A 23,186-nucleotide genomic window follows, 5' to 3' on the forward strand; every position below is an offset into this window, starting at 1 on the left:
CTCTGTGGTGGCTCTACTGCTGCCACTGGTAAGTGGTCCCCCGAGGCAGGGTGTGAGGAGTGGACTCCCATCTCCTCTGCGCTTTGTGAAGCCTCAGCTGGGCAAAATGTCTTCAAGCTGTAATGCTTGCTACTTTTGGGGTGGTCAGGGGATCATGGCCAGACCATGTCTGAGACTTTCAACCAACGGCTGCTCCCAGCAGTGTGCCCCTGTCATTCCCAGTAACACATGGAAACATAAATAGGATTGCAGTCGAGGCCAGCCCTGGCATAAAGGGAGACCCTACCTCAAAAATATGAGTGGAAAAGAGCTAGGGGTGCAGCTCATGTGGTAGAGCCATCTGCCTGGTACCTACAAAACAGTAGCTGTTAAAACTGGTTTCAAAGATCATAACATGGAAGGCAGCAAACAACTCGGTGGTCTGTATCACCACCAGCAGATACAGGGATGGGGACGTTCTTACTCTGCCAGGGACTGTTTGGGTAGTTAACACATTTGCCAAGCAAATAAAACCATGAGTACAGGCATTCGGGCGAATGATCTGTGAGCCTCACATGGAACTTGGGCCAAATAGTCCCCACTCTTGGCCTAAAAGGAGGGAACAGCCCTTCAACGATGTTTTATTGCTCCTTAATTTTTCTCACATATGGATAGTCGGAGCTTATCAGACCCCCATACCTATGTAGAACTCTAAGAAGAGCAGCTTGCTTTGCAGAAACCATTTAAAATGCTAATACTTTAGCTGGACACTAGTGGCTCATGCCCGTAATCCTAGCTACTCAAGAGTCTGAGATCTGAGGATTGCAGTTCGAAGTCAGCCCAAGCAGGAAAGTCCTTGAGACTCTTACCTCCAATAAACTACTCAGAAGAAGCCACCACGTGACACAGTGGCTCATGTGATAGAGCACTAGCCTTGAGTAAAGGAGTTTCAGGGACAGTGCCCAGGCCGAGTTCAAGGCCGGGACAGGCACCCAAAAGTAAAGTGCTGGCACAATTTAAAGGATTCTAAGGGGGACAAAAAGACAACTTAAGACTCTGCCACTGCCTGGGGCTACTCACACCCTGCAGATCAACTACAGAAGCCGGGTCACACCTGGCTTATGGGACAGGAACCCTGGGCGACAGTTGTGCAAACATCCCAAGCTCAGAGGAACTGTCCTGCTCCATTGTCAAATTAGGGCAGCGCTATGCTAGGCAGGGGCATGAGGCAGGGGCCGTGTTCTGCATGGGGGTGCCGGCACCCTGCTGCTGCTCCCCAGGACCACGGTCCTCACAGAAGCCAAGGCGCCAGGCACTGTGTTGGAGCTGAAGTGCACGGTCAGAGGATCCTCGAGCTGCCACTGGATGAGCCTGGCTCGGCAGGGGCGCCCAGCTTCTAGATGATGAGAAACACTGGGCGAGTAGGGTGGCTTCATGAGCACACAGTGTGGCTGCGGGCCCCAGCTGCAGCAGGCTAGCCTTCCAGGCAGAGGAGGCGGGGGGGGGGGGGGGGTGTGTGTTGTTGTACATGGAGGCCTTCTCCAGCTCCCCGGAGCTCCCAGGTGTGATGAAGCCTCGGCACTCCCGAGGCAGCGGCAAGCTGAACACTGAGGGCCCAGGCCCGTCTCTAAAGGCCCATCCCCCACCCCCAGGAAAAGTGTTTTGGGTGTCCAAAAAAAAAAAAAGCTGGGAGTGTGGCTCAGTGGTAGAGCCCTTGCCTACCACGCATGAAGCCCTGAGTTTGATTCCTCAGCACCACATAAACAGAAAAGTGGCTCAAGTGGTAGAGCGCTAGCCTTGAGCAAAAAGAAGCTCAGGGACAGTGCTCAGGCCCTGAGTTTAAGCCCCAGGAGTGGCAAAAAAAAAAAAAAAAAATGTAGGCAAGGTAAGCCTAGTTCTGTGGTGGTGGGCAGAAAGGCTGACTTTTCTTGTTATTCGTTGGTTGTGGGCTTGAACTCAGAGCCCGGAAACTGTCCTTGACCTTTTGCTCTAGCACTCTACCCCTTGAACAGTACCACTCCCAGCCTGTTCTGCTTATGTGGTACTGAGGAATTGAGCTTCATGCATGCTAGGCAAGCACTCTACCACTAAGCCACATCCCCTGCCCATCTGTGTTTTGTTTTTTGTTGCAGTGTGGGGCTTGAGTTCAGGGTCTGGGCACTGTCCAAGCTCTTCAGCTCAAGGCTAGTGCTCTACCACTTTGAGCCACAGTGCCACTTCCTGTTTTGTGGTGGTTAATTGGAGATAAGAGTCTTTTGGGATTTTCCTGCCCGGGCTGGCTTCGAACCATGATCCTCAGATCTCAGCCTCCTGAGTAGCTGGCTGAGTAGCCAGCACCCAGCCTATCAGTACAGTACTTCTTAATGTCTTCAATTCTTTTGCATCAGTGTTTGATAACTTGCATTATAGAAGTCTTTCACTTTCTTCCCAGCTATTGTATTTGTGTGTGGGATGGCTTTCATTTCGTTCTGAACCTAGTATAGAAATGCTTTTAATTTTGTATGTTGTAGTCTTTTTAGATTTCTATGTAATGAAGATGACATGCAAACAAGGATAGTGACTTCATTTTTCACATGTACGCCTTTTTTCTTGCCTAACTGCTTTGGCTACAATTTCTAGTAATATACTGAATAAGACTGGTGAGAATGGACATTGTCTTGTTCCTGATTTTAAGAGGCAATGTCTCCCTCCCATTCAGTAGGATGATAGGTGTTCTGTAGAGCTTTTATTATGCAGAAGAATGGATCCTTCTACATATTTGTTCACAGCATTTGTCATAAAGGAATACTGAATTTTATCAAATGAATCCTCTGCATCTGAGATTTTTATCCTTTGTTCTATTTATGTGCCATATTGCTTAGACTGGAATGAAAACTTTTGAGGGTGGGTCCCGGGCACCAGTGGTTCACGTATATGATCCTAGCTATTCAGGGGGTTGAGATCAGTAGACCACGGTGTGAAGCCTAACAAGGCAGGAAAGTCCATAAGACTCTAATCTCCAATTAACCACCAAAAAAGCCCAAACAGAAGTGGAGCTGTGGCTCAAGTGGTAGAGTGCTGGCTTGAGCAAAAAAGTACACAGCACTGAGTTCAAGCCCCAGGACTGGCTCACAGGAATGTTTTCATGGTATATCTATCTTTCTGATGTGATGCTGAATTCAGTTTGCGAGTGTTTCGTTGAGGATGAATCCATGTGTTCTACTTCAAAGCAGAATGAGGGGCTGGGAATATGGCCTAGTAAAGTGCTTGCCTCGTATACATGAAGCCGTGGGTCCAATTCCTCAGCACCACATATATAGAAAAAAGCTGGACGTGGCACTGTGGCTCAAGTGGTAGAGTGCTAGCCTTGAGCAAAAAAAGAAGCCAGGGACAGTGCTTGGGCCCCGAGTTCAAGCCCCAGGACTGGCAAAACAAAAACAAAAACAAAAACAGAATGAGGTCTGTCCTGTGCCTGACCATGTTAGGGGAAAGAGAGGCATGTAGCATCAAGAACGTTTTTTGAATCAGAATCACCTGTCTGAGAACTATCAGCAAAACGGGAGTCGCTGGGGCATCAGCCTCTGTTCGCAGCCTCCTGTGCAGGCTTGGTCAAGTCACCATCTTCCGAGGCCTGAGTTTATCCATCTAAGATCACAGGCATTCTACACTCCAGGCATGTGTGGTCGTGTGCACCTATAACCCCAGCTACTCAGTATTGTAGGACTGGGGCCTGAACTCCGTGCCTCACAGGTAGCTGACAGAGGCACGCGGGAGCCCAGTTCAAAAGCATCCTAGCAACGTGACAAGCCCCTCCCTCACTCGAGCGCATTTCCTCTAAGTTACTGTGCACTTTACAAACGGACAGTTCCCGTGACAGAGGAATTCTTTTTATTGGTGTCTTCAAGAAATCCACCAAGCCCTCTATACGCCACTCAGGCAGAGGCACAAAGACCAGCTCTGTATGGTCGCGTTCCCCCGCGGAGCAACGCCAGGCGGTAGAAAGGACTTTGCTTCCCGTCCCTCTGCCTGGCTGGAGCCATATGTGGCACAGGGTCAGGCCAGTGCCACGGTGAGCAAACGAGAAGGGCCTTGTGTCTTCATTAAGACTCCATTGGTGTCTCCGAGCTCCGGCTTCCAAAAGGCCCACTAATGGACGAGCTTCGCGAGCTGCCGAGAACAAGCCTCTCACGCCGGCCGAACGCTTCATTTACTAAGAACAAGCGAGCAGTTAAACTACAGATCAGGAAATGGAGTCTCTGTACTATAAGACAGACTAACATGGTGAACAAGTTTCTCTACTCTGTATTTAAGCAACACTGCAAATGAGATAGTAACCAGGTTAGAATTCCAAAATAATGTGCTAAAGTCAATCAACTGTACACTCTTCTAACTTCCCTGGAAGTAGCTAAGTTACCCTGGTAACAGACACTGCCTTCCCACATTCTACTTCAGACTGGTTTCTCTCTCTTACATTTCTCTGGGTTGTACATAGAACTTTCTGCCTTTAGGATCTTTCATCTATAAACTCAGATCAGAGTAACCCAGAGAGAAATCTCCTTCCTCGTACAAGGGAAAATTCAGGAACCATTCAGTGGAGCCATATTAGCCCCACAGCCGACTCTCCCACAATCGTAACGCAGCAGCCAGGATCTTCTAGGGGAAGACACTGGCCATCTGGGAAAACCATCTTGAAGAAAGCAGCTGGGAAAGGGCACACTTGTGCATTCTGGTCACACTCAGAGTATGTAACATTTCCTTCTGTCTTCCCGGGAAACCTTTACAATACATGAAAGACAGGCTTCTTGGGCTGGGGATATAGCCTAGTGGCAAGAGTGCCTGCCTCGGATACACGAGGCCCTAGGTTCGATTCCCCAGCACCACATATACAGAAAACGGCCAGAAGCGGCGCTGTGGCTCAAGTGGCAGAGTGCTAGCCTTGAGCGGGAAGAAGCCAGGGACAGTGCTCAGGCCCTGAGTCCAAGGCCCAGGACTGGCCAAAAAAAAAAAAAAAAAAAAAAAGAAAGACAGGCTTCTTGGTGAACTCCGAGCTTTCTGAGGGAAGGGGACGGCACTGTAGGTGTATCCCTGCCAGGCCTTCTCGCCCGGCACCTGAGCACACGCAAGCACCGGGCACTTCCCGAGACAGCGGGACGCTCCTGATTCTTACCTGATGACACGGTGCTGATGTCCCAGACCCGAAGGCCCTCTTTCTGACCTCCAAAGGCATAAATAAAGGGCAGGTCGGGGCAACACGAAGAGCAGAAGAGCACTCCCTGGGGGGAGAGGAACACAAGGTCAGCAATCGGGTCCTTCCTGAGCACCTCCCCTGTGTGTAAGAAGCCGTGATCTGAGTTGTTCTCAAAGCCAGCTCGCCATGGCAAAGGCGAATTCGGTTCTCAGCTCAGCGCAAAAAAAAAAAAAAAAAAAAAAAAAATCAGTAATAATAAGGGCTGGGGCTGTAGATTAACAGTAGAGCGTCTGCCTGCCTAGCAACCCCTGGGTTTAAACTGCAAAGCCCTACGAAAGGGGGGTGGAGGGGGGATTTTGTAGTATCCTCGCCATTGTTTAGAAGGTGAGCTGAAGGCTCCGCTGTGCGTGGCCGATGAGGTAGGCCAGGAACTCCCCACAACAGCGAGGGCGAGTGGTCAGCGCGCAGTCCTCAGCGCAGCCATCATGCTGTCTTTGCCATGGCGACTTCTGGTTTTTTTGTTGGTTAATTGGAGATATGAGTCTCAGGGACTTTGCTGCCTGGGCTGGTTTCAAACCACAATCTTTGGAATTCAGCCTCCTGAGTAGCCAGGATCACAGGCGTGAGCCACCGGCACCCAGTTTACACTTGCTTTTTAATAGCTCGACCTGGTATCCTACTGTGACCGTGTCTCACATGCGGCAAGTAGGCATTATTTGCAAAGAAAGTCAAGGTGATTTCTGAGTGCTTTGCTACTGCATATACAGTAATCAACTTCAGCCTAGTCAGAGACAGACGAGAGGTAGCGGGGTAAAGTGACCCAACAGCTCCAGGGTCCTAATGTCCCAGCAGCTCCATTTTAAGTTGAAATAGGCTACTACTTGGGTTCTCACTCCGTCCTCCTTACCACGTGACGATTAAGTATGGAGGTGTAAAAGGATCCACATAATGAATTCCCTAAAGCTGTCTGAAGTCAGAATCTCCCACCAAACTCGACTTAGCACAAAATGAACCTCCCGAGCACATCTGTATTCTTTAATGCACTGATTCCCAGAGAAAACACAAGACTCGGAATAACAAGGAAACAAAGAAAACTCCGCTCACCATTTTCATGTCCCGGGAATGCACGAGGCTCGGCCTGTCTCCTAAGATGTCCCAGATCTTCACGTACTTGTCTGCTGAGGCGGTCACCAGGCAGCCCTTGATCTGACTGCTCAGATCCAGACCTACAGGCGATATTACCTCAGCGACTTGTGCTTCGAAACGCAGATTATTTCATCATGAATTGAGAGGAATCAAAGAAACACTTTTTGCTCACCAGAGATTTCATCATTGTGTGCGTTAAGGGTAAAAACTGGCTTATCCGAGCGGGCATCCAAATTATATACAAAGCCGTCATCCGTACTAGCCTGAAAGAAGAAGCATGGCATGATCCTTCCAGGGGACAACAAAAGTTACCAGTGGCCAAGCAGGAAAATCACAGTGAAAAGCAGCTGCATATCTGACTTGCCTTGGAGCTTACTAGAGTGATGTAGACACAAAAATCTGCTCGTGGATGAGCTGTGTGAGCTCACATGGCCTAGTCCACACGTGCCCACTGAGCAGCGGCACGACTACAAAGCTGGGGTCAGCTGTGGAAGCACCGAGGTGGCAGTCCCACTAGGGATGGCGGAGGGGACCCTGGGGAGGAAGCACCGAAGAGCGGGAGGTCTGGCAGGCAGGGCTCCTGGGGGCGTGAGGCTGGAGGGAACGGGGATGCAGGGGGCCGAGAGGATGGCTTGTTTCGTGGACGATGCTGATACTGTGGCGGGCCTTCCATCAGGCTGTTAGGCCCCCAAGAAACAACAGAAGAGCTGGGCTGGGAGTCAGTGGCTCATGCCTCTAACCCTACACAGCAGATGGACATCAAAGACGGAGGCTCAAAGCCGGCCCAGCAAAAGAGGCCTACGACTTCCAAATTACCAGATAGCACTTCCAAAACTACCAGATAGCACTGGTGATGAGCAAGCCAGGAGCTTGATGCTCCTGGGTTCACAGACAACAAAACCACAAGGAACAGAATGAAGGAAAAAGGGAGAAATCCGGAGCCAGGGTTTATATATGAGGGTGTAAATAAAAAGCTATCTTCTTGGGCTGATGGAAATGTTAGAAATATTGTTAAAAGGGAAAGAGGTAGGAAGATTCTAAGCTCACGGCCAGCCTTGGGCTACCTAGTGTAGACAAAGCAAAATGTCTCAAGAGAAACAAAACAATATTAACTATGATTAACAGTTCATAAAATGCTGATGAAATGATGAAAATCAACAAGTGAAAATAAAAATGTAGCTAATCTGGAATGGTTGACAATTAGAGAAATCACATAGCCACTACGGTTTTTGTAGCTAAGCCATTCTCTTGTTAAAAAGACAAATCTTTCTTCAACCTCAAGACCCCAAAGCTCCACATTATTAACAGATAAAAAGCTTTTTGTTGATCATCTCTCTCAAGTGTAATTACAAGAAAGTTGAGTTGTGAGAACTCCGGAAAAACAATGCACAATGTGCATGCTCTTACCAAAAAGTGGCAAGGGGAGAAGTGGTTCCAGGTGACTCTCTCGATCTGTCCGCTGAAGCGCCACATCCGATGGCTTCCGTCGGGATTCCGGCAGTCGTACAGGGCCACTGACCTGGATGCAGTCGGGCCAAGTTAGGCTTTCAAGAAAGAGTTCACTTCTCCCTATGCTTTTATTTGTAATGAAACGGTAACAGAAGCACTGTGAAGTCAAGGTTCAGCTATTCAGAGCTTGTTTTTAAGGTTCTGTAATGTTTTTAAGATAGGAAAAAAATGAGCTCCTTTTTACTAGTTGGTAGATTCTGGCCCTGTCGCTTGAGGGCACTGGGAACACTAATGGCGGCTTGACTTTGTGCGTGTCCAAGATGAACTCTCCATTTCCACAAGACTCACATCTTTGCCACAGCTCTCCACAATGAGGCTATTGTTCTGGGGGGCTGGGGGGCGGTCCAGGGAAAACACCTGTAATTCTGCACCCACCATCCTGACAGAAGATGAACGTCCACTTTTCCAGAGGGTAAGAAAGAACTGAATGAAAGGCTGGTCTCTGACCCTGCTAGCCATCTCTCCCACCTTTTCTCCCGTTGTCACAGAGGCACACACATGCTGGGCAGTCAGCCCCTGGGAGGCCTCGATGCTTCACCTCTCCCTAGATCCAGGCCTTCTGTCATCATGTGATGTGGGATTTCTTCCCATAAGGTTGGATAGCTCTATTTCCAATTTGTTTTGGCAAAAAAAAAAAAAAAGCCCCAAACCGCAAATAAGGCAAAAAATATCACACCCACCTCCAAAACAGCAGCCACCAAAAAAAAAACCCAAAGCCCAAACCAAGCAAAAGACGAAACTAGTTCTGAGCCTAGACCTCCGGAGGTCGTGGCATCTCTGCTTTGCTCCTGACCATGCTGTTGGCTCAGCCTGTGTTTGCCCAGGCTAACCAAGCCAGTGTGATCGGAGCCACCAGCTGAGTTCAGCCTACATCAGCGAGCTGTCGCAAGCATCTAAGGAATCAATGTCTGCTATGTTAAGTGGTGAATTCTAGGATGGCTGTTTCACAACGCTGGCTAACTCGCCTATTTTCTAAAACTCAATGCGATCGCTAGTTTCCGTGGCTAAACGCTGATGATAGATCCGAATCTTTGCAGACTGAAAGGACCAGAGCTGCAGAGCTGCAAAGAAAACTGTTGTGCTAACAATTCACACGCATCTTCGGTCGGGACAGCAAGTGATAGTTTTCCAATCCAAGAGGATCAGAACAAAGCAGCAGTGGCTCTTACGTGCTTCCTTACTTATCATAGGATCCAGAAATCAGCGTCTGTGCTTCGAATGGATGAAACTGCAGAGTCTGGACCTGTGCGGGGAGAGATGGAGGAAGACATCTCCGTTAGCTTTTAGTAACATTACCTTTTATTAGGTGAAAACAGATTTCGCATTGTTTCTATACATTTTTCCCTTTCTATAAAGTACTGCATTAAGAAACCTAAAATGTTGGCACATTCTAAGAGGAAAACCATGTTCCAAAACAAAAGCTAGCGCAGACGAAAATTCACTGAACAAACACCCTCAAATGTTAAAAAGAGGGCTGGGAATATGGCCTAGTGGCAAGAGTGCTTGCCTCATGTACATGAGGCCCTGGGTTCAATTCCCCAGCACCACATATACAGAAAACGGCCAGAAGTGGCACTGTGACTCAAGTGGCAGAGTGCTAGCCTTGAGCAAAAAGAAGCCAGGGACAGTGCTCAGGCCCTGAGCCCAAGCCCCAGGACTGGCCAAAAAAAAAAATGTTAAAAAGAAGTCCAGAAGAAATGTGGTGTGGTCCAGGGGCACCGGAGCCCCAGTTCCTGTCTGCACTAGGGATCTCAGAGCCGTGGGCACAGTGTCCACTGCTGGGTCTGACAGCCCATCCTCTTGGGACGCTCCGTGAACACACTGTAGGAGAAACTAATGTTCCACTTGCTGTCCCTCCCAGCACCGTGCAAACCATGAAAAGCCATGCGTGCGTGTTGGAGGTTAGTAGCCCCTGTCGGTCCCCGCACCTTGTCTGTGTGCACGGCGAGGCTGGCCGCTGGCTTCCCCACGGACATATCCCACAGGACTACAGTGCTGTCAGCGGACGCACTCGCCAGCACGTTCCTGAAAGGAGAGAAGTGGCAAGCCAGGTAATCTTTTAAAAATCAAAAGGATGATTCAAAGGATGCCATCTACCACAGCACCAAGAAGGTATCCCACGTTTCTATACCGGAACATGTTAACAGTCAAGATAGAGACACGGCAGCTACAAACTGGACTTTAAGTTGAGGCACATATTCAGTTAACCCCATTCAAAATCCCCCAGTTTGTTGGGGCTGGGGATATAGCCTAGTGGCAAGAGTGCCTGCCTCGGATACACGAGGCCCCAGGTTCGATTCCCCAGCACCACATATACAGAAAACGGCCAGAAGCGGCGCTGTGGCTCAAGTGGCAGAGTGCTAGCCTTGAGCAAAAAGAAGCCAGGGACAGTGCTCAGGACCTGAGTCCAAGGCCCAGGACTGGCCAAAAAAAAAAAAAAAATCCCCCAGTTTGCCATGTTCTGCAGAATTAAAATTGCAAATTAAATTGGCTTAAAAATTTAGAGAGATATGCAAGGGACTCTTAAAAACCAAGAAAATCCTGAACACATAGAGGAAAGTTGTGGGGCCTCTATTTTCTGATTTCAAAACCTGCTAAAAAGTTACAGTAATCCCAACAACGTGCTGCTGACCCAAGGATGGACCTAGAGATGAGCAGAACAGGTGAGTCCAGCAATGATCCTTGGCATGTGACAATTCAGCATGATCGGGGAAGAACAACAGACTGTTCAACACACGCTGCAGGGACAACAGAGTATCCTCTTGTAAACTTTAGGCCTCTACATCTCATACTACACACAAAAAGTAGGTCACAGATTTAGATGGAAGAGCCAATAATATGAAGCTTTCCCAAGGACACACAGGCGTGTTTGTTATCACCTTGGGTTATACGAGTTGTCTTAAAATGATATAAAAGCAAAAGCATAAACAAGAACAAATTGGGACATTGTCAATATGAAAAACCTGAAACTGGTGCTGGGAATATATATGGCCTAGTGGTAGAGTGCTTGCCTCCTATATATGAAGCTCTCGGTTCGATTCCCCAGCACCACATATATGGAAAACGGCCAGAAGGGGCGCTGTGGCTCAGGTGGCAGAGCCTTGAGCAAAAAGAAGCCAGGGACAGTGCTCAGGCCCTGAGTTCAAGCCCCAGGACTGGCCAAAAAAAAAAAGAAAAAAGAAAAACCTGAAGCTTAGGAAAGTATTTTCAAATGCTAGTTCTGACTATCATTTATTAGTATCTAGAAGGGGCTCCTACAATTCCATTTTGAAAATAGGCAAAAGAGTTGAATAGACATTTCTTCCAAAAAAGATATATAATGTCCAATAAGCATAAAGTTACTCAGTATCACTCATCATTGAGAAATGCACATCAAACCCACACAGACCTGTAATCCCAGCTACCTGGGAGGCCAATGAAGGAGGTTACCTTGGGCCTGGGAGCTGAGGCCAGCTCGGGAAACGTATTTCTTGGTCTCAAAAAAAAAAAAAGGAAAATAGGGCTGGGAATGTGGCTTAGGAGTAGAGTGCTTGCCTAGCATGCATGAAGCCCTGAGTTCGATTCCTCAGCACCACATAAGCAGAAAAAGTCAGAAGTAGCACTGTGGCTCAGGTGGTAGGGTGCTAACCTTGAGCAAAAAAAGAAGCCAGGGACAGTGCTCAGGGCCTGAGTCCAAGCCGCAGGACGGGCAAAAACAAACAAACAAAACACTGGGTGCGTCGCTGGCAGGAATACAGAATGCACAGTGGCTCAAAGTGTTAACAGGGCTAGCCTTGAGCGAAAAAAGCTCAGAGACAGTGCCCAGGCCCTGAGATCAAGCCCCACAACTGACCACAAAAAACAAACAAACCAAACCCGGAAGCACCTTTCCTAAGCTTTGCAGTGATCACCAGGAGTCATGGGAGCAGCGAGTATGAGCTGTCCATATATCCACACTTGCAGCAGCCCTGTTCTCAGCATCCCAAAGGCCGAAGCAACGCTGGTGGCTACAGATGGGCAAACTGTGGTATATGCATTCAAAGGGAATCAAATCTGACATACAGAACACAGATGAACCCTGAAAAGGGGTGGCTGCCAGGGACGGGAGGAAGGACACGTGAAGAGCCAGTGTCTTCGGTGTTTCAGTCTGGGGACATCTGGGGATGGGCGGCGGGGACAGCTGCGCTATGATGTGAGCGCATTGGAGGTTGCTGAACTCAAAAGCGGGTGCAGGGGAATGCCACGTGTATTTCTACCCAATGTACAGGGGAGGGGGAGAGGATGTGGATGAGATCTGGAAGCCAGGTAAAGTAAGAAAGATCTGGAATCACCAGTCCTGTTGTGCCGCTGGCACTGGGTGCCTGCTGTGTCTAAGTGGAGGAGGAGGCTATGCACGCAGGCTGGTTATCGAGCCCCTGTGTGAGGCCGGCTGGCCGTCATGCAGGGATACAGCAAGGAAGTGGAGGACGGAAGGAAGGACGGAAGGAAGGACGGAAGGAAGGAAGGAAGGAAGGAAGGAAGGAAGGAAGGAAGGTGCATAGCACAGAAGCCAACGGGCAGGAGCACGGTGTGCCCTGGCTTTCCAATCACCCAAACATCGTTGCCCTTTACCTGATTAGCTTGTTCCATGAAAGGTTGAGGACAGCATCAGTATGCCCTTCCGCTGAGGAGCTCTGCAACAATTGCTTCAATTACTTTTTGTATTGTGGTTCTCCCATCACAAAACTGATTTGTTAAATTGTGAGATTCACGAAACCCTAAGCTTACTGCTTTTCTCTAACACACTTCGCTGCAGAACTAAAGGAATAAACACTTTGTCTCCCTGTTACGTTAGGTAACTACTATAAATATTTTTTGTAGGGAAGAGACTATTGCTCCCCACCTCCTTCAAAACCTAACTACTGAAGAACGACAGGAATGAACACAAGGAGCTGGAAGAGTGGCTCTAGCGGGACAGCACTTGCCTAGCAAGCACAAAGCCTGCAGTTCAAACCCCAGGGCTGCCCAGAAGAAAACCCAGAAGTTTAAAAAGGGTTCAAATCTAGCACATCAGTTTTGAGGAAAGATTAGGACTGGAACTTTTATGTAGTCACGAGAAGTTTTTTCAAATTGGCTTTGTTGAAAGTTAAAATTACAATGACATCATAACCACCTGTCCTGCTCCACCAAGAACACCTGACTGGGAAAATCTATGTTCTCATAAGCTCCCTCCCCAATACACTACCCAATTTGTCCTTCGGGATTAAATAGTGAACTTGTTTACCTTCTTTCCTTTCTTCTTCTTCTTTTTGGACAGCTTCTTTCCCAGTGTGAAGACGGGTTCTAAGGAGTCCACGATATCCAGGTCCCACACTTCGATGACTGGGGTCATGTTTCCCACAGCAATGTAGTTTCCTACAGGGAGGAGCAGTGTGCTGTGGTTACACACAGCAAAGCCAAACTCTTCACTGTAGGCTGAGTGATGGCTTAGAGCAGTGCTTCTTAGATCTGCAAATCCTTTATCAGAAAGTAGCTAAAATACGGATTCTCTTTCAGGTGATTTTAAGGGGATCCAAGTCTGCATTTTTCATCAGTAACTGGTGATGACAATGTTATGCTGTTGATTTTAGAATCACAATTTAACTAACAGCAGCCCAACCTCTTGGCTTTAATTATGAGAACTACTGCTGCCTACATAATCACCTTCTTCTTCCTCCTCCAGCTTTTGTGAGGATGAGGATCTGAGGATGAACATGAATAGATTTTGTGAACAAGATGTAAGATGCCAGGATGTATCAGTGTTTGCCTCTATTCAGAACTACAAATTGGGCAGATAGGGCTAAAGGGGCTAACATGAGAATCTAGTTATTTGGGACAAGCTTCTTCATTTCTATTCTACCTTAAAATTTCTGACAAGTTATTACATTATATTCAGTTGGATTCCAGATGCCAGTGGTTCATGCCTATAATCCTAGCTACCCAAGAGGCTGAGATTGGAGCCAGCCCAAGCAGAGAAGTCTGTGAGAGTCTAACTCTAATGAATCAGCAAAATGCTAGGCTGCAGGTATGGCTCAAATAGTAGAGTGCCAGACGTAAGCAAGCAAGTAAACTAACTGACAGCATGAGGCACTGGAACCAGTATAAACAACAAAACAACCAACAGCAAGCAAAAAAGCTAACTCAACTGGTAACTTCAGAAATGTCACCTATTGTGCAACTTTAAACTGTTTATAGGGGACCCTAAGTGTTCTTCAGTCCAAAAATTTCCAGATATTGTTCTCAATGCCTTCAATGGAGCAGCTACTTCCTCAACCAGTCTGAAGGCTGGAGATACCAGATATGGTGTGTTGGGATCAATGTAACCACTGGAAGCCTGGCTCAAGGGTAGAGTGCCAGCCTAGCAAGTGCAAGGACTTGAGTTCAAGCCTCAGTATCAGCAACAACAGCAACAAAAGTAGACAAAACTACATAACCAGAACTTCAGAAAATGATAGTGCCTCTGTAAATATTGGCAACAATTCTGAACACACTTATGTAAACACCAAGTTTATGTAATTAAGAAAACTCTATAGCTCATGCCTGTGATCTTAGCTCCTTAGGAGGCTGAGGTTTGAGGATCAACCTTCCAAGCCGGCCTGTACAGGGAAATCCATGAGACTCTTATCTACTATTAACTAACATAAAAAGCTGGAAGCAGAACTGTGATAGAGTGCTAGCCTTGAGCAGTGAAGCTTGGGAACAGTGCCCAAGCTCTGAGGTCAAACCGCAGGAATGGCGTGCACACACCCACACCCACCCACCCACCCACACAACTCTCTCACTCTGTAAAACTAGAAACCATTTAGCAATGTCAAGTTTTCCAATTACCTGTAGAATCATCTGGGCTAGGATCAAAATTCAGCCATTCCAGACTCAAAGGATATGCAGACAGGAGAATATCATGGTGTACATAAAAAGAGTCTTCTTCTTGGTTATAAACTGTAAAGATTGGTAAAAAAAGAATTCATACTTAAAAAATGTAAGAGCTAACCAAAATTTCCTGTTAAGAGTCTTAAAAGCTGATTAAAAACCAACCATGTAAAAGGAACTCTTGAAGGCTCCCTTTGCAACGTGGAACATTGGGTTTGGAGCCAACACTTCCTGAAGTGGGGACTGTGGCCCAAAGGAGAACTGGGGCCTCTGTGTTCAAATGTTGTGAAGAAAAGAATCTATTTTGCAAAGCATTTGAAATGACTGAAAAAGAGGGCTACATCCTGTGTGTCGTGCATAATCTTAACCACATAAAAAGTGCCAAGGAGAAAAGAGCAGAGTGGCAAGTTCTCCCTTGGGGAAATGGGATCAGAAAATTTCTTGTATGCTGCGTATCATTTTACTTCTAAGGTGCTGGGGAGGGGAAAAAAAAAGAAAGAGAAAAACTGGCGAATGCGTTTACACGGTATTAACAGCCTTAAATTTGTAAGTCTAAATTTATATATCCAGGGGGTCTATTTCTATTGAAAAATACAGACTAGTTGGGCATAGTGGCTAGAGCTTGTACTCCTAGCCACTCAGGAGGTAAGAGCTGGGGATGAGGCTCCAAGGCCAGCCGTGGAAAAGAAGCTTGCAAGATTCTATCTCAACTAATGTCTGTGCACAGTGGCGCACACCTGCTGCCCAGAGGTAACAAGTAAGCACAATGGCTGGGTGCAGTTTGTCCTCCCCAGCCACATGTGAAGAACGAGTGGGAGGACTGAGGCCCAGGCTGGCCCGGGAATAAAGGGAGACCCTACTGGGGAAATAACCAACGGAAAAGAGTGTGGTTCAGCAGTAGAGCATGTGCCTAGCAAGCACAAGACTCCGAGTTCAATCCTTAGTACTGCCAAAAAACGAAAAAAAGATCTCAGACTTTATGTGTCCCAACAAAACAAAAACAAAAAAACATCTCAGATTTTATGTCCTCAGAGTAATAACCAGGAAAGGCTAGCTTTTTAAATTAACTGTATAACCAACGGAAACGGGGAAAGGCAGGACCTAGCACCCGAAGTGTGGAAACAGCAACCGCTGCGGTTATGTTACCATCACTTAGAAAGCCTTCCAGTAGGGGACTTGCTTTACTTACCATGCACCTCTAAATTGCACTGCTCCTGTTCAGCTCGGCCACAAACTATGAGATTATCACTGGGCTTAATCAAGAAATCGTCACGTTCATATTGTTCCTAAGTAGGTAAGAAAAAAGGTCATCAGCTAGAGATGGCAGTCCAATAGGGTTTTCCCCACATGTAAGGGCGTAATTAGAAAAGCAATGTGAACATTTACCGTGTCTTTCAGGGTGACATAAGGATCCTGATCATTACTTCCATAGACGGTAAGACCCAGGAGAGATTCACCAAGAGTCTCTGCATCTATGACAAGATTTTATCCACCAAAATGAGTAAAATGGTCATCTTGACAAAAACATTTTTCCAAGCCCATCTTTGGACTTGGATCAGCTATCTAATTCATAACTAACTGGACCACTGATAGCTGGGAAAGAAAGTAGTGAACAAATTTAAGAACCACTGCATTTGACCTTTGGAATGCATTTCTGTCAGTCTCAGAAGTCACAATTTTCCAATGAAAGAATTAACCCTCTTTTAGAAAATATGAGAAACTCTGCTTAGATTCTCTAGCTTGTTCTAGGCAATCATGACTCAAGGTGCTCTAGAGAATAGACGAGAAACCTTAAAAATCAGTAAAATAAGGGGTGCAGGGTCAAAATGGAGAAATGACAAGCTTCACCAGGTTGACCAGAACCCTTTATTCCAAGTGTTGACACACTGCTGATATACTGATGAGCCGTATGGATCTGAGAGAACACTTACACCTGCCTCTCTACTTCCCCAAGTGAACAGCATACTTGGATTTACTGTCACCCATCACTTGCCCATGGGAAACCCGACTGCTTCCCCTGCAAGTCGGTGAGGTGGGCCTCTTTTGTTGCAGACTATCTTCATAATGAGCTAATGGTCTCCAAGTCCAGTCGCCTATTCTTTTCTGGTTGTCTAAGCAGGGAATTGCTGATTCTGTCAAGAGTTCCACCAGGTCCCAGAGATGTAGAGTAACTGGGATTTGGAAGTTATATGAATACCTTCTTTAACATGTTCTCAAGTGCCAAGACCGACTTATTTCTCTTAGGTGGCATTAATAGAAGACCACAAAGCAAGTTCACCCACTGTTTGCCATCCCCTCTACCAAACGGCAATACAGTTGCAAACGTCTTCTCGGCTCACTTCATTTCCTCTAAGACTTTCTACTAGACTTCTTCCTTTCCTCTTTACCTCCCTTTCCTCTTCCCATCTGGAATTCTCTTTTTCTAATCACCTCCACAATTGTGTGGCAACTACTATATTTCAGAATGTAATGCTGAAAAACATGAACGTAATTAAAGAAAGTCATAAAGGTAAAGTTTCAATGACATTACATTACTACTGCACACAAGGACTCCTTAGTGGGTTACAAATCATGATATCTGCTACATGACTCAGCAGCGGCGACTGGCTTCTCACCAGGGTCCTCGTCCTCATCGTATCTATCCAAGTCGTACTCAGCCAGCTCATCGTCATCCAGTGTGCGGTCGTCCTCCGGACCGCCATCCTCCAGGGACTCCCGTGGCCGCGCCTGCGTGCGGGCACTCTGCATGCCATCTCCAGGAGGACTGCCTACCTCCTCCTCCTCGCTGCCACCTTCTTCTCTGTGAGGATGAAGGCAAAAATGTCACCCAGATGGCGCCTGCCAAAAGTGAGCCCGCGCAGTTGCTACTATTTAAGATATGCATTGTGTCGGTACTCCACCACAGACAGCAATGTTCCTGAACTTACTGTAATTTTTCCTTCGCTTCAGCAATGAGACGCTTTACTTCATCTCTACTTAGCTCTACCTACAAGAAAGCAAACATTTCATTATGCTATACTAAAAGAAATCACTGGAAATCTCTGAATTAAAAACTCTTTAAAACAAATGTAACTTTACCAGGCATCAGGATGACAACCAAAGATTGATACAGGCTCTCTAAATTGAACAAAAGTAGAGTTGTGGGGGGTTTTGATTTGTTTTTGTGTGTTGGTCCTGGGGCTTGAACTCAGGCTCTGGGTACTGTCCCTGAGCTTTTTTGTGCTCAAGGCCAGTGCTCTACTACTTGAACCAAAGCTCCACTTCCAGGTCCTTACAATTAAGACCCCTTCCTGTTCAGATATCAGGCTCATTCTACTCTGACTTTTAGTCTTAAAAAAATAAACAACAACAAAAACAACCCTGATTTGCACACTGGCTCTGTGCAGTCCATTTCTTCTTCTTTTAAATTTTATTTTATTTTATTTTTTGCCAGTCGTGGGCCTTGAACTCAGGGCCTGAGCACTGTTCCTGGCTTCCGTTTTTTGCTCAAGGCTAGCATTCTGCCACGTGAGCCACAGTGCCACTTCTGGCCATTTTCTATATATGTGGTGCTGGGGAATTGAACCCAGGGCTTCATGTATATGAGGCAAGCACTCTTGCCACTAGGCCATATTCCCAGCCCTTAATTTTTTTTTTTTTAGAGACTATCTGTATCACTTTTTATTGGAAACTTAGCAGAAAGGTTCAAATATTTTTTTCTTCAGTATTCACTGGTGAATGCTAGTTAACAGTCTCATATCTAAATTGGCATTGTTGATTTGAACTTTATTGCATCCAAAGAAGTCACAATTGAAAAGCTGAGTCAAAGCCCATTTCTTTTATACCAAGGAACATAAAACATATACACACAAACAGGGTTGTGAGGTAGTTGCTAGTGATTGCACACTGTAATTCTAGCTACCCAGGTGGCTGAGATCAGAGAATAGAGGTGCGAAGCCAAGCCAACGAGAAGGGCATCTGAGTCTCCACCTCAAATTAAGCAGCAAAATGCCAGAGCAAGCAAGTTGAATGAAATCACCAAACCTTGAGTTCAAGGCCTAGTGCAGGCACATCAAACAGTAATGAAACAATATTTACAATATAGACCTCTTTGTAAACATATTACCAGCCCTTAAATTTTATATATCATTTTACCTAATGGTATCTGCCCTGTTCTTCCTGATAAGCATTCCTTAACGAACCACCTTTGTGCTGGTCCTCTGTTCCTTTCCTATAATCACTACAGCATCCATTCAGTTTTGAAACGAACCTTGCTCCTTTACATCTAATTACTCCCAACTTTCCCCTCTCTAGTCTTATACTCTAGTTGCATTTTTTAAATCTGCTTATAAGACTCCTCACTTGTGTACCTTTTATCTTAATAAGAGTTCAAAACCAAGGACATTCTCTTTACTTTGAAACTGGCATTCCCTTACCTTAGCAATGGTTTAGGATCTTTGCAACACCTACATCATTACTAAACTAAGCTCTGTGAAAGGAGACACCAACTTGTCACTGTATACTTAAGAGCATAGTTCAATCTTGCGTTGGTGGCAAAGCTTACTGACTGATGGTGAGTTATTTATTGAGTGTCTATTAATCTTAAATACTATAAAGCCTTTAGCAATGCGGAAATCTTTTTTGAGACTGACATTCTGTAGTGGGACAGTTCCAAAAATTAAAGATCAAGGATCATTTGTCTAATTCGTTGCCTTCATTTTCCTTTGGGAGATTTCATAAGATAATTTGGTCACTTCCTTCTATAATATCTTCATATAGCGGCTCCCAATCTTGTCTGCACATGAGAATCACCTGGGACCATGAAAAACTTCAGGCCACACCCATGCTTGGGAGTGAGGCATGGGCATTGGTAATTTTTTTTTTTTTTTTTTTTTTTTGCCAGTCCTGGGCCTTGGACTCAGGGCCTGGCTTCTTCCCGCTCAAGGCTAGCACTCTGCCACTTGAGCCACAGCGCCGCTTCTGGCCGTTTTGTATATATGTGGTGCTGGGGAATCGAACCTAGGGCCTCGTGTATCCGAGGCAGGGACTCTTGCCACTAGGCTATATCCCCAGCCCGGCATTGGTAATTTTTAAGACTCCTGTTTTCAATGTTTAGACTCATCTGGAAATCACCATCTTCAAGTAATTGAAAGACTGTCCCTTTTTAGTGAGAACCACTTCCTCTGACAAATTTTGAGATCATGTTTAGTCCCAATGAGTTCCTGCTGCAAACAAAACACTAGAGAAACACAGTCTGAGCTGGGCACTGGCGGCTCCTGCCTGTAAATCCCAACTACTCAAGTGGCTGAAATACAGAGGATCAAGGTTCAAAGCCAGCCCAGGCAGAAAAGTATGCAAGAATCCATCTTCAACTGTCCAGCGTGTAGTTCAATGGTAGAACATCATCAGTGAGCAATTAAGCCACGCAAGAGCCAAGGAATAATAAGCCCACATCTACTGGGACTATACCAACCACTCACTGCTGTGAACTTCATGTTCACTTGAATTCCTGCAGCCTCTTCTGCCATCAATTCTCAGTGAAGTATATACAGAGTCACTCCCTTCACTTCTTTTATGACCATCTCAGACAGAGTATGTATGCATGTCAGCTCTATGAAAGTAAGGCTGTTTGGTGCATGCCTGTCCTGTGACCCTGAACAATGCCTGACACAAAGAGAATGCACAGAATGTTACCAATAAATAACCTTACCCTTCACCTTTGCTTTGACTCAGTTTCCAACTTCTGGAGCTTTTTCTTTCATATTCCCTGCCTTATCAATATGTATTACAGCAAGGTGTTTTGTTCTTGGAGTGTGAGTGTGTGTGTGTGTGTGTGTGTGTGTGTGTGTGTGTGTGTCTTAGAAGTCAGGGTCGGGGCACTATCACTGAACTTTTTTTGCACAAGGCTAGCGCTCTACCACAGCGCCAGTTCTCGCTCGTTGGTGGAGTCTCATGGACTTTCTGCGCGGGCTGGCTTCGAACTCCGATCCTCGGGGATCTCAGCCTACTGAGTAGCTAGGGATTACAGGCACGAGCCACTGGCGCCTGGCTAGGAATTCTTGGTCTGGCTCGGGGCCGCACACGGGCTGGGGCCTGGTTTTCTATACAGCGGAGTTCAGGTGTGGACTTCTTCCCCGCTAGCCACCCCAACGCACCGCGGGGCGGGCGGTCCCGGAGCCCCGGGCCACATTTCCAGCCCGACTGCGCCCCGCCCCTCCGGCTGGCGAGGTCCACGTGTGAGTTTGGGGGTGCGGCCCGCCTGGGGCTACAGGTTGCAGGCGGGGCCCTGACTCTCCAGGCCCAGGAGACCCAGATCTTCGAAGCCGCATTCCGTCAAGAGAGCCCGTCGAGAGGACCGGGCCGGAGCCGCTGGAGCAGGCGGCCCGAGCCCGCGACCCACCCGCGCGCCACCGCGCCTCACCTTGTCCGGCATCTCTTTGGCCACGCCGCAGCGGACCCAGGCCACGCACGTCACCTGCCGGCTGCGGTTCATGGTGCTCGGCTTCGGAGGGTCTCAGGCCGAAGACGCGGTCCAAGGAGAGCAGCCACCACAGGGCTCCGGCCGCCGGGCTTCCGGCAGGGCGCAGGCGCGGGCTCTGACGTCACTCGCCGGCGCCGGCGGGGAACGGGGCGGCACCTGCGCGGGGTGGGCGGGGCCGTCGCGGGGTGGGCGGGGCAGCCTTGGAGGGCTTTTCCCGGAATTCCAGCCCAGGCTGGTCTTGAACTCTTGAACAGTCTTCACAGTGACACAATCAAGCGTACAAAGGTGACACTTTTATTTTCCTGAACTGAATTCCCATTTTCATGTAGACATAAACTGCAAGGGTATTGCTCACAGTTAACAGAGCCTGGCACAACAGGAATCAATATTTGCTGAATAAATCAGGGAGTAAGCATTCTTCACAGGAGTTCAAGGAAATTAGGACCCTTGTCTAGAGTCATGACTCCCACTGTAGGGTCTTTTCCTTTGTGCCACACCAGTTTTCTGGTAGCCAATCATTATTCATTCATGGATTTTCTTGGAAACAAGTAATAACAGTTGTAACCTCTGTAGACAGTAAATGGAGTTTATTTGCTAAGATAATTCAGGAGTCTGAAGATGTAAATGACTGGATCCAGGGGCTTAAACCCTTCTTATCAAGATTTGACTCTCAGTCGGGTGCCAGTGACTCATGCCGGTAATCCAGGCTACTCTGGAGGCTGAGATTTGAGTACCTAGGATTATAGATATGTAATAATGGTTTAAAGCCAGTCCAGGTGGAAAGCAGGTATGACTCTTATCTCCAATTAACCAGCCAAAAGCCAGAAGGTAGAGCTGTGGCTCAAGTGGTAGAGTGCCAGCCTTAAATGAAAAAGCTAAAGGACAGCACCCAGGCCTTGAGTTCAAGGCCCAGTTATTAGAACAACAATGACAAACAAAAAAACCCCCAACCATTTCCGTGGTCATATTTAATCTAGCACAGGTAAACTCACATGTTACGGAGGGTCAAGAGGCAGAACCTGGGTCTTCTGACTATATTCCTACCTCGTTTCTTCTATACCTGAACTGCTCTTTTGGAAGGAAAGACAGAAATGTGCCCAGAAAAAAGGCTTTCTCTAACCCAGTCATGATGAACTCAGTCCCATCTTCACCACTAGGTGGCGTTCACTGGGGGGGAGGGGGACAAAGGACCATGGACCACGTTGTTTAAAGAATAGATGAAGAGTGGACTTGGAAATACTCTGCTGTTCCTCATCATGAGGACCCAAGGACAGAATCAAAGGATCATGAGCATGGATGGCCTTGGGCTCTTCTAGCTGGGTTTTGGTAAATCTATCACCACACAGATCAGGCTGTATGGACACAAGTCACATGGTTGTCTTCTCTACACTGTCCTCTCCATTCCAGCATTCCCAAAGTGCTCACAGAGAGTTCAGGCCAAATTAAATATGTGAAGAAGCAAGGGAAAAAGATGACATCTTGGTTCCTGGGTAGGGATGGGTGAGTAGGATGAAGTCAGTGCATTGAGAGAAGCTTGTGGCAGACTTTATTATTACAGTACTCACAGGTATGGTCATGTGATGAATCCTCATACCTGGCTCATTTAGTCTCACGTGCTGTGAAAACTTGCTGGATATTTACAAAGCATGAGACGGGGTGAATGAAACGTCTCAATCTCTCAGGATAAAACAGATTCAGGGGAAGAAATCTTGGGGAGCCCCTGAATGCAGGAGTCTGGCTCCACCTACTGGACACTTCATGACTGTGCATGACTTTGAATTATGTTTTCTCTATAGTTTTGTGGTTTCTTCCTTTGCTTCTTTCTGCTTTATCCCACTTTCACTCTTTTTTTTTCTCCTCCTTTAAGTGCTGGGAATAAAACCCAGGGTCTGACACATGCTATGTAAGTGCTCTACCACTGAGCTACATGCCCAGTCTCTTGCTTGATTCACTGGTGTGGATCAGCCTGGTCTTGTTCCATTCTTCATCTAACAATCCTGTGCCAAAGCTCCCTCCTCCCAACTCCCAGCATATTAGGCTTACCACTTTCCACATATG

General features: G+C 46.9%; 1 protein-coding gene across 1 annotated transcript; it reads right to left on the reverse strand.

The window, feature by feature from the left end:
• Positions 1 to 3,823: 3,823 nt before the first annotated feature.
• On the reverse strand, positions 3,824 to 21,219 carry Pwp1 (PWP1 homolog, endonuclein). Its single transcript, XM_048356467.1, has 15 exons — positions 21,069 to 21,219; positions 17,596 to 17,654; positions 17,284 to 17,468; positions 16,055 to 16,140; positions 15,858 to 15,954; positions 14,627 to 14,737; positions 13,044 to 13,174; positions 12,392 to 12,453; positions 9,730 to 9,826; positions 8,983 to 9,044; positions 7,700 to 7,811; positions 6,465 to 6,555; positions 6,251 to 6,372; positions 5,126 to 5,231; positions 3,824 to 4,168 (listed from the first exon to the last, which is right to left on the reverse strand). The coding sequence occupies exons 1-15, from the start codon at positions 21,138 to 21,140 to the stop codon at positions 4,059 to 4,061; spliced, it is 1,503 nt and encodes a 500-aa protein (XP_048212424.1). The 5' UTR covers positions 21,141 to 21,219; the 3' UTR covers positions 3,824 to 4,058.
• Positions 21,220 to 23,186: the final 1,967 nt, after the last annotated feature.

The sequence above is a fragment of the Perognathus longimembris genome, chromosome 1 (genome assembly GCF_023159225.1).
Source record: "Perognathus longimembris pacificus isolate PPM17 chromosome 1, ASM2315922v1, whole genome shotgun sequence".
NCBI classification, from domain to species: domain Eukaryota; kingdom Metazoa; phylum Chordata; class Mammalia; order Rodentia; family Heteromyidae; genus Perognathus; species Perognathus longimembris.